General features: G+C 31.6%; 1 protein-coding gene across 1 annotated transcript; it reads left to right on the top strand.

Annotated features, from left to right (window-relative positions):
- The first annotated feature begins 904 nt into the window (after positions 1 to 904).
- Positions 905 to 2,250, top strand: LOC123205377 (probable pectinesterase/pectinesterase inhibitor 6). The gene is made up of 2 exons (XM_044622320.1): positions 905 to 1,283; positions 1,462 to 2,250. Exons 1-2 carry the CDS (start codon positions 905 to 907, stop codon positions 2,148 to 2,150), a joined length of 1,068 nt encoding a protein of 355 aa, XP_044478255.1. The 3' UTR covers positions 2,151 to 2,250.
- Positions 2,251 to 12,394: the final 10,144 nt, after the last annotated feature.

The raw sequence follows: 12,394 nt of genomic DNA, 5'->3' as shown, positions 1-12,394 counted from the left end.
AATCTGAAACAAACACATTATAACAAACCACCATCCCATGAGACAGCCCGTTCAAAGCTTCTAAATCCACTCAAGGTAAAAACGAGGATCAGCCCAATTGCAAGAGAATAACATATCATGCAACCAAACACATTGCAACTCCAGGAATACGGCATTTGTCTTCTACTCATAATTCCGTATCACCTGCGAAAGAGCCTCCTGTATAGTTTTTACAACACCTAGGGACAGTTTGCACCATTGTACATTGTTTTCACAATTAAAAATTGAAATGACTTTTACACTATGTACAATAATACATAAATACTCTTTCAAAATTGTTTTCACAACTAAAAAAATCAAATTACTTTTACACTATGTACAATAATACATAAATGCTCTTTTAAAATTGTGTTCACAACTAAAAAAATCAAATGACTTTTACACTATGTACAATAATACATAAATAGTCTTTCAAAATTGTTTTCACAACTAAAAAAATCAAATGACTTTGACACTATGTACAATAATACATAAATAGTCTTTCAAAATTGTTTTCACAACTAAAAAAATCAAATGACTTTGCAATCTGCCACCACAATTCACAACTTAACACATCTTGTATAGATATATATTTTACAATTTCTCACTATTCACATCTCAAATTAGCAAGCATAAATATTTTGGAATCCATTCATTATATTAATCTTAGTGTTTACATCTCTAACAAGAATGCAATGAAATTCCTCAAGACTTTATGAAATTCTTTATTTTAGTATTCTCATGTTAAACAAGGTGTGAAAACTTTATTAATTTAATTTAATTTTTTCAATATTTGAATGGGGCAGAGGCTATATAAACCCCACCCCATTCACTTAACACTACAACAAATTCACTTAATTCTCAATTTACTCAACAAATTCAAGCTATGGATACAATTTTCTTCTCCATTTTCAATTTTTTTCTCCTGATTTCTTCTTGCAATATTGTACTAGCAGATGAATTCCCGTCGTGGGTTTCAGCCGCCAATAGTCACCTTCTTCAATTGACGCCACTAAAAGCTGACATTGTGGTTGCACAAGACGGGTCCGGAAATTATAGAACCATTTCTGAAGCTGTGGTTGCTGCAGCCAAGAAAACTTACGCGAAAAGATTGGTCATTTATGTTAAACAAGGAATTTATAAGGAAAATGTGGAGATTGAAATATCAAATTTAACATTGATTGGAGATGGAATTGATGCTACTATTATTACGGGTAACAAGAGTGCTCGAGATGGTTTCAGGACTTTTGACACGGCAACTTTTGGTAAACTTCTTAATTTTATAATTAATCTCATTGGTGTACTAGTAAATAAAATTTTCATGCATGTTAATGGATCATTAATTCCAAAATTTTGCTTTTGTGTGCAAATTATGTTATTAAATGTATTCATAGCTACAAATAATTATTTCTTCAACTTAGTATTGTTTTCAAATTCTCCCAGGTGTCTCCGGATATGGATTCGTAGCTCAAGGCATGACATTCGAGAACTCAGCGGGACCCGAGAATAATCAATCAGTGGCTCTCCGATCAAGTTCTGAAAGATCGGTCTTCTACAACTGTAGCTTCAAAGGCTACCAAGACACATTATATGTCTACAGGAAAGTTCAATTCTACCGCAACTGTGACATTTATGGAACTGTAGACTTTATCTTTGGTTACGCTGCAGTGGTGTTTCAAAATTGTAACATTTACGTTCGGAAGCCATTGAATTACCAGAAAAACACCATCACAGCTCATGGAAGAGACGACTTGAATGAAAAGACCGGAATAATTATCCACAACTCTCTTATCACAGCCGCTCCTGACATGGTAGGCGTAACGTCAATCGAAAGCTATTCGGGACGGCCGTGGAAAAAGTATTCGAGAACTGTGTTTATGAAATGTACAATCGATGAATTAATACATCCGGCTGGTTGGTTGCCATGGAATGGTAGTTTCGCCCTGAACACTTTGTATTATGGAGAATATTTAAATACGGGAAGTGGGGCGAATACAAGCGCGAGAGTAAAATGGTCAGGATATCATGTAATTCGAAACTCAACGGAGGCTTCGAAGTTTACAGTAGATAATTTTTTAGATGGGAATTTGTGGATTCCGGCCACTGGAGTGCCGTTTGAGGGGGGGTTGTGAATAAAAAAATATTAGAAAGGCAAATTTATAGCTAGTATACATGTGTTCAATTATATATATTATTACATCATTTGATTGTAAAAAGTAATTGCTAGAAAAACAAAGACTTAATATGAAGAATGAGATCATTTTTAAGATAATCTAAAACAGCTTTAATTACTTTGGATTAGAATCAAAGAAAGTGGGCTTAATTATTACCTTAACCAAATCAAATGGGTCTCTCATTCTCAAGTACTCCATCTATTTTTCTAATTAATTACCCATCATCACTTGATACAATTAATTAATAGAGATTATAGTTTCATTTTATTGGTAATTAAGTGGCTTGAAGAACTCTATTTCTACTTTCTTCTCAAACCTTCATCACAGTCACCCCTTACACACCAACCACCATCACCACCACCTCCGGCGGTGACAAACAGAAAAAACAAGAGTTGATGATATAGGAGGAGTACATGGGGTGACAAGTTTTAAGTTTTATTTACCTATAGACAACACCACCTTAATTTACCAACAGCTTTGCCGCCGGTCAAACTCGACTGGGTTGGCTCTGTCCGGTACCTCAGTTACAGTTGGAAAACATAGCCCCGGTAGCCGGTACAAGTCAGCCTCGGTCATCGTATTCTTATGCCAAACCACATGGCTTATGTTAAACAATTCAATTTTGTTAACTGTGTATGATCGTGACTCCCTTTGGGTTAATTTGCTACCAATCGTTATCCTTAAAAATATTAACACTTAACTGTATCTAATATGCAGACTTAAGAGAGCAATGATTTTATTTTAAAGCTTTCTCTTTTTGGCTCCCAATAGCTATATATGCATGTAATCTCTATCATTATTAATATTAGCTTACGAATTGCACATCTATCTAATTACCACCCATTAATACAACATTATTTTTGTGAATTATCAATAAAAAATTCTCCACTTATTTACAATAATTGTAATCTACATTTTTAAAGTCTTCGTGTGAGGTTTTTCAAAATAGTAATTTTGTGAATTTTGGTCTTCTCACTTGACCATCATATTATAATATATATAAACCTTCATACACCCACTCATTTGCTTTTTGGGGAAACTAAATCCGATTCCTCTACTCTGCAAGTTAACGTGTAGTCCTCTACAAATCATTCAAACAACGCGGTTATATCTATCTTCTTTGATTTGCCAATTTCTCAAAATCAAAATTTTATCATTCAAAACATATAAATTTTAGACAAATAATTGCTAAAACGGATAATTGTTTTCTTTATCCTTTTTATTTTTTATTGGATTTTCTTTGTGTCAATAATACAACTCTTTAATATTTTTTAGACATGTTTTTTGGGTTGATTAATTAAATTGGTTGGACATACTAATGAAGTTAACATGATTTAATTAAAATTTTAAAATAACTTTTATTCATATTGATATTAACATGATGATTAGATTGATTTAAGTTAACAATTGAATTACAATTTGACATAATTTACCTAGTTTAACCTTGGTTTAATCATGTTCGATGATTTAAATATAATTTAGATAAGATTTGTTAGATTTACCTGTTTTGAATCAATCAATTTAAATATAAAATTTACTCTAAATCACTTACAAAACTCCAATTTTGACGTTTTATATTTCAAAATTCTCACTTTTTTTTTTCTTTAAAATCAATGGCTTAGATACTTGGGACTGGGTGTAATATTTCTTATTTTTTTGACATCCCTAATTATGGAACCCTCCATTGTTAAAATATTTAATGGTTAATAAGAAACTGTGTGAAACATAGGCTAACTTGAAAAGTTTAGAAAGGGTACTAAAAATACAATTCAATTAACAAAACTAGTGGATGATACATTTATAGAATTAATATTATATTCAATTTATGCAATAAATGGGATGTCCTAATAGATGATACATTAACATATTTGCTCACAGAATATATGCACATTCATATTATTCAAGAAACAAATATTGCATACAACTACCTAATTCTGTAATTAACCAACCTTACAATTCTTACACATTCACATAATCAGTATGGCTCTATGTTGAATTGAACAAGTTAAGCACAAACCTTTGTCTATAATACAAGTATTCTTAGTAACACATACAATTTGGGGAGTGGCATATGCTTGGACTAATGCTTTAGACTGAGTCACATACCATTACATTTCATGAAAAAAATGCAAATAATTTATGGTTTTGAATATTGTATATGAAACCATAACTAGTTAGCAATCACATTATTATTAATGGACAAAAAGTTTGAGCTCAGTGAAGACGTGAGATAAAAAATATTTGATGCAATTAGTAGGATTATAGAATTAGTTGTTTTGCATTATTTATAACTGGAAGTGAAAATGGAGGTTATTTTTGTCTATTTTCATTGTTCTTGCGTTTTTAGAAGCAATCAAAGTGCTGCCAAGAAATATTCATTTGTGTGGACAAAGTGGATGTTAGTCAATATTGAACTCGTCATTAAGTGAAATTAAAAAGGCTCTAATTCATTTAAATTTAATTTTACAATTGAATTCATTTCTGCCAACCCTTTTGCTTGAACAAGATTTTGTTTGTTAGATTAGTAGCTACTAATCAAATACTTCAAATCTTACCTGTGTTGAACATCTAACCTTTTAGACATGATTTGCAGGTTGATCGATCAATTTGGTAGGATGTCAACATCATTTAATTAAAATAATATAAACTTTTATAGATAATAATTATAATCATAATGTTATATAACATGTGTAAGTATATCATATTTTATACAGTCAAGTGGAGTAAAATTTTTCTTTGAAAGACAAAACTTCTGAAATGAGGTGTTAGTAATTATAGATTAAACAAAATTTAGTCCTCACTTTGGCCTATAAGAAATATCAAGATAGCAATACACAAGGCCAATCGAGTAGGCCTAAAGAGCTAAACCAAAAAAAGCAAAATTGAAAATCATACCATGTAACAAGCCCCTAAGTTTCAAATAATGGAAATAACCTAAGATCATTTCCTCTTAAAGTCCTAATAAAATTCCTACAATGATAGAGTTTAAGAGGAGACATAAAAAATCTATACATAGACCTATACAAATTGCACAATTTTAAAAACGTTCCTCTTAGGGTTCCAGCCCAGAAAAACCAAAAAGGCTCACCCAGCAGCGCAACAAAACCAGCCCCAAACTTGCCCTATCCTAGCGGATATAAAAACTCATCGGCCCAAAGGAATAGACAAATAATTGCTAAGATAAATTTGAGTTTAGATCCAGAATATAAATTTTACTCTAAATTGACTTACAGAACTCTGATTTTGATGTGTTATATATTAAACTTATCAAATTTTCATATTTAATTAATCTCAATAAAGAAATAAAACTAAAAATGCCAAAAACTAATTTTCTCTCTCTAAAGAAAATTTGGGTAAACATGGGTTTTTTTTTTCCTCTAAAAATCAATGGCTTGGATACTTTTTGAGATGGAGGTTATTTGTAATTCAACAAAACTTGGGACCTGTGTGAAATCTTTTCTTTTGGACATCCCTAATTATGAAACCCTTCCCTGTAGACCTGGCCATTGTTCATGAACCGACGGTTTCGATTCGAAACCGCTGGTTCACGGTTCAAAAAAATAAAAACCCTGAACTGGAACCGTTACAGGATGGTTTGTAATTAGTTTGGAACCAACGGTTCCGATTCATAGCCCCGGTTCGAAACCGACATTAAACCGTTAGTTCTAATTTATGACCCCGATTTATTTTTTAATTAATAATTATAATAATTAAGAATAAAAAATTAAAAAAACGCTTAGATTTAATTTTTTAATTAAATTTTCTACGTATCCATTTGAGATTTAAAAGAATCAAAGTCTACGTGGTTCTATTTACTATTTTTCGAGAATGAATAAAATAAATTATATAATTAATTATAAAAGATAATGAAAAAAATAATATATAATAAATAAAATTAATTATAGAGATAAATTCTATAATTAATTATGAAATTGTATAATAAAAAATAATAATAATTAAATTATATAAATTAAAATTAGAATTGATAAAAATAAAAAGGAAATTTAATTAAATTTGAGATAATTTGATTGAGAGAGTATTAAGAATGAAGAGAATGAAAAATGAGAAATGAGAGATTTGAAAGATTGAATAATATTTATAAATAAAATTTTATATTAAAATTTAAAAAAAAAAAAGCCAAACTGCCATACTTTATACATTTGCAGGGGACCGGTCCCGCAAGAAGCAGCCATATTTTAGATTTTGCAGGGGACCGGTCTTGTAAATGTTTAAAATTTGCTGGTTCCCTGCAACATTTGTCGGTTCATGTAAAAAAACTACCGGTTTATGAATTTTTGAACCGTCGGTTCATGAAACCGAATATGAATCGATGGTTCCACGGTTCAAAAATATTAAAACCGGAACCGAACCGTCAAAATCCGGTTTCGATTCTGATTCATACCGGTTCCGGTTTTGAACGGGCTGGTTTTGGTCCGGTTCAAGGGCCAAACCGGCCCGTGGCTAGGACTACTTCCCTGTTAAAATACTTGATGGTGAATCAGAAAACGTGTGAAGCAAAGGGTAACTTGGGAAGTTTGAAAAGGGTTCTAAAAACACAATTCATTTAACAAAACTAGTGGATGATACATTTATAGAATTAATATTATATTCAAGTTAACCAAAAATAGGATGTCCTCATAGATGATACAATAACATAATTGCTCACCCAATATATGCACATTCATATTATTCAAGAAACAAATATTGCATACAATTCCATTGCTACCTAATTCTATAATTAACTAGCCTTACAATTCTTACGCATTCACTTCATCAATATGGCTCTATGTTGAATTGAACAAGTTAAGCACAAATCTTTATATATAAAACAAATATTCTTGGTAACACATACACTTTGGGGAATGGCATGTGCTTGGATTATTACTTTAGAGTGAGTCACATACCATTATATTTTATGACCAAAAAAATGCAAATAATTTAGGGTTTTGAATTTCACATGTGCAACCCTAGCAAGTTAGCAATCACATTATTATTAACGAGAAATGGCTTGAGTAAAAGAATTAGTAAGAATGAATATATAATTGACAAAACAAACAAGAATGCCAACTAAGCAGGATGGTTGGTAATTTTTTATTCTTTTAAGTAGATATGTCAAAGAGGTTAGATTGACCCATGACTTGCTAATTCTAGGCTTAATTTCTTTTATTTTATTTAAACTTTATTATGTATATTGTATTAATTTTTTGAACATTTTCTACTTAAATGAAATTAGGACAATACCTCTAAAATTTTATTAATATGACCTCATTTATGATGAAGGAAAACAATGGTTCTAGCAAACCTACAAGATAAAATAAACCCAATAAAAAAGCTACCTCAACTTGTTCATTCATCTTCAATATCAAAATTCTTGAAATCTTTAAACATATCTTTAACCATGCGATTTTGCAACTTGAACTATGTTGTCACCCAAATCTTCTTTTACATGATGGACTTGACCATTTTAGGGCGTAAATTTGAGTGTTTGTCATCCAAGATGTATCCACCTACACTAAAAACAGATTCTAATGTTATAGTAGACATCAATGAGATTAGTCAATCACGTGTCATGACAAAAAACAAGAGATAAGTGCTTTGATATGGTTTTCACCATGACAAAATATCAAAATTCTCACTTTGATTTATTATTTCAGGAAATTGATCAATATTAATATAATTATAAAATTCACCATAATTAGAAGTTTGACATACCCATTGCTTATCTTTTCAAAGTATTGACCACAATTGCGACTTGCCTTTAATCACCATTTGAACCTACTCATGGTTCTAAAGTGTGTGATGTGTTACCTATTTTTTTTCATATGCATTATAGATTTATAACGGAAAATGATGAATATCATTTAACTAAAAGTTAATGGTTCTGCTAAATTTTCACTTATAACTTCCAACAAATTTTTAAACTCTTAATAATTTTGTCTTAGGTTTTGAAACAGTTACTGCAACAAATAGTAAAAGTGTATCTTTCCAATATTTTTAAATTTCTCTTTGAATTGACATAAAATATATCTAAAAACAGTATGATACCTATACTTTTTAAAAATAAAACTTATTTGCATCTTGTAATATAAAATTAAACAAGTAATAGGATAAAAACTTTCAAAAATTGATTAGTTGTCATTTTAAGGGTCTCTAACATGTTCATTAAAGCATCAGTTATTTCCCTATTAGATTTTCAGAATCTTTAGGTTGGGTATTAAAAAATTGGGTTATTGCTTTTCAAAACCCTCACATGATTTCAACATTAGATATGCTGAATTCCAACTAGTATTAATATTGCTTTATAATTATTTCTTCTTAATCTCATTTGTTTACACATTTAATGATATACTTGTAAATATAATGGAGATGATAAAACATAAGTAACGACAAACCTAATTGCTACTATATGATTTTTAGCTAAACTCAAATGGTCTTGTACTATTAAATTCATTATATGATATGTACATCCAATGTGAAATAATTATCTATCAAACAGTAACTTTAAATGTTTTAACACTAATTCTACTACTTTATCAATAAATTTAGCATTGTCACATGCTAATGCAAAAATACATTTATTTATTTTATATTCATTAAATATGTTAGTTAATCTTTGATAAATTGTGATGCTAGAATGAGGATATACTCTAATGTCCTAAATGCAATTAATTTTTTCCATAACTACTGATCAGAATTATTATAATAGACAATTGTACAAAGATTCTTATGGTAGTGCCCTAAAGCCAATGTTACTATTGTAATAATGACATTTCATTATCTCATATTATCTTTGCAATTTGGATCAATGTCTTTAGAATGATAGAACCATGACAAGGGGTTCAGACCATGACAACTGATCATGAAGACCTTATATACATATTATGTGACTGTTATCAAAACGTCTATAGTTTTGATATTATTATGACCAATAATGACAGAATTATCATAATGTTGAACAATTTCAACAAAAAGTGGTAACAATTCTCACCTGCCAAAGTCATGAATATTTATGCCTATGAGTTCATCTCTCACATGTCGCTCTATCACCGAGTTACTGCCTCGCCGTTGTTATCACCTCTAATCTTGTAACCTGCAAAATGTAAAGGAATGTGATGAGTATAAAACTCAATAAATAGGGATGATCTATCCTATAATCTTAAGCCTCAATTTATCCTTTTCCTTTATTACCCAAGTTATCTTTATCTCAATCTTAGGCTATCGATATATAACTTGCATCCTAGGGAAAATCAACGTACCTACTTTTGTGACCACTCCCTAGGCAATTTTTCTCTAGGTTGGGTTGCCTAATCACTCATCATTGTTCGACGGACTCACTATCTTGGCTAAATCAATTGGACCCTCAATCCATGGACTATTTATATCTTGATAAGTTAGGGATCCTTTAATCAATAGGCTATCCATGCTTGGGTAAGTATTGGACCCCCTCAATCAATGAGCCATCTATGCTCGGGTAAGTCTTGGACCTCCCTCAATCAATAGGCTGTCTATGCCTTGGTAAGTCCTAGACCTCCAAATCAATAGGCTATCCATGCTTGGGTAAGTATTGGACCCCCTCAATCAATGAGCCATCTATGCTCGAGTAAGTCTTGGACCTCCCTCAATCAATAGGCTGTCTATGCCTTGGTAAGTCCTAGACCTCCAAATCAACAGGCTTTTTACAACTGAGGAAGTCCTAGTCACTTAATCGACTCATAATCCTAATAATGATGTATCTCTTAATCTAAGGATATCAATCATCGGACTTTACCCTATCTACGAGTATGCATAGGTTACGAGTACTCCCCTACTAGCTTAATAATCTTAATCTCTATGTCTTATAAGTATCGAATAATCTTAAATCTCAATAGGATATCTGGTCTTTATTGATATCTGATCTCTCAGAATATTCTTGGACTTATCTCAAATCCAATATATTCTTTACTAAGGATTTTCTCTCTTTTTGATCATATCTATTCTCTCCCCCGGGTATACATATAATTTTGTATTCATTTCAATAGTTTCCTTAACTATCTAATCTTTGGGAATTTCTTCTATTCATATTGAATCTTGGCCTTGGGTGTCTCTCGTATTCAAATTGAATTATTTCCATGGGTATCTAACCCTTCAGGAATCTCTCTTATTCATATTAAATCTATCCTTTATGTATCTAACCCCTCGGGAATCCTTCAACACCTTAATGAGCCTTTTATCTTAATCATATTGCAATTTTAACAATTTCTAAGTCACATTCAGCCTATGCATAATCAATTTTCATATATATATATATATATATATATATATATATATATATATATGTATGTATGTATGTATGTATGTATATATTCCTTTGAAATATGACATAACTTTAGCTGTACTTGAACATAAGAATCGATAGGTTGACATACGATTCTCGGTTAGATTTCTGGCATATATCACCAAAATTGATTAAAGTTCAGCATATTTTTCCTTATCTCACACGGAACTTTATTTCGAAACTTATGTGCGCCAGCGGAAAAAGAATTTCTTAAAACATTAAAATCGGCAGCCACAAAATTTCTTTGGCTGATTCTCGAGTGACTTGCGGCGTAATCTTTTGACTAGAAAATTAATCCGAACTCGCAACCCAAAAACATATTCAAGATTATGTGCGCCACATTCATGGGGTACCTTTCAAAAATTTGTTGGCATCCCCGAAAGGCAGATTTTCTAGGCTGAACATAACTTTGTAGACTAGCCTACAACAAATTTCTCTTTATGGGCTGGTTCTCGAGTGAGTTTCAGCCTAATATTTCAACCAGAAAACCAGTCGGGACTCACATCTTGAACATATCACGTTCAAAAGTGTGTAACACTTTCACAGGGTATCTTTCGAAAACTTATTGTTATCCTCGGTAAACAGATTTTCTTGTCAAAACATGGCCTGTCCACCAGCCCAACAGCTTTTTTAACATGCAGTTTTTTTTTTTTTCCTTTATCACAGTTGATTCTCACGGGTGAACTTCAAGCACCCTTCATCTTGTACAGCAAATTCAACACATGATCATATGCATGACGATCAAACAAGCACGATTCAAGGAAAAAATTCAAGATTAATGCAAAACAATAATCCAGCCACCTAACACTAGGAGTGGATTCGAGCCGAGCCAAGCTCGAACACAGGCAAACTCGGTTTCAGCTTGATTACTGTTCACTCAAGCCGAGCTTAACGAAAATGCAGCTCGTATTCGAGCTTGCTGGCTCACGAGCTATTCGTGAGCCTGGCTCGCAATACATACCGATTCAAGCTATTCGTGAGCCTTTTAACGAGCTGAAAATCGAGCCAAGATATCGAGCTAGGCTCACGAATGCTTAACAAGCTGAGCCATTGATCCGAGCCTAACTAGCTTTTGAGCCTAACGAGATCACAGTTTTAAAATTTAAAAATATTATTTTCGTTTAAATATTGTTTAATACATTTTCATTGTTTGTAAATCAATCTATTTATATATTTTGAGAGAGAAGAGAAAACAGTGAAGTGTGTTTATTGAAAGAAAAACCCAAACGGAGAAGCAATGTAAAAAAGCAAATGGCTTCCTCTACTTTTGATTTTCCTTTTTTTTTCTTTTTTTTTGGGTAAGTCCTTGACGCAGATTTAAATCCAAATAAAAAAATTGTATTTGTTTTTTCCTATTTCAGGGAATCAGGGGGTAAAGAGACGCAGGGTCCTGGGTATTTTTTTTTTTTTTTAGTTTTAATTTATTACTAAGTAATATATTGTCATTGATATGGTTGAGGACATGGTTCTCTTGAACAAGTGCTTTCTATTTTGGTTGCACAACTTTTTTTCCGCACAAATGAGGATTTCCATTTTCCAGAGAAACAAACAAGCAACCCAAAAGAAGATTTTCTATGGGCTGTCTATACCTCCCTTTCAAAGCTTTTAGAAATTCTGATTCTTTCTCTAGAATGGTTTTATTTACAAATATGTCTAAGTCTTCAGTAAAATACCATTAAGAAACTTGCAGCAACACTGGTGAAAATACAACGCTAAGCCGGGCATGGTCAGAAAGAGAGTAGTTCTCCGGCCAGAATCCTAAAGGCTGGTTGATATATGAATCATATGAATCATAGAAGAAATAGATCAATATTTTCCAAAATTATAATACCATACACAAAGTCAATGAGTAATTAATACATAAAACTGAACAAGATTAACATTTGCT

This window comes from Mangifera indica, unplaced genomic scaffold (assembly GCF_011075055.1).
Source record: "Mangifera indica cultivar Alphonso unplaced genomic scaffold, CATAS_Mindica_2.1 Un_0004, whole genome shotgun sequence".
Taxonomy (NCBI): Eukaryota; Viridiplantae; Streptophyta; class Magnoliopsida; order Sapindales; family Anacardiaceae; genus Mangifera; species Mangifera indica.
This window is presented reverse-complemented; position numbering and strand designations above follow the sequence as displayed.

Coding starts and splice junctions, on each gene's coding strand:
- LOC123205377 (XM_044622320.1), top strand. CDS start 905: ATGGATACAATTTTCTTCTCCATTTTCAATTTTTTTCTCCTGATTTCT. Junction 1,284..1,461: donor TTTTGACACGGCAACTTTTG/GTAAACTTCTTA, acceptor AAATTCTCCCAG/GTGTCTCCGGATATGGATTC.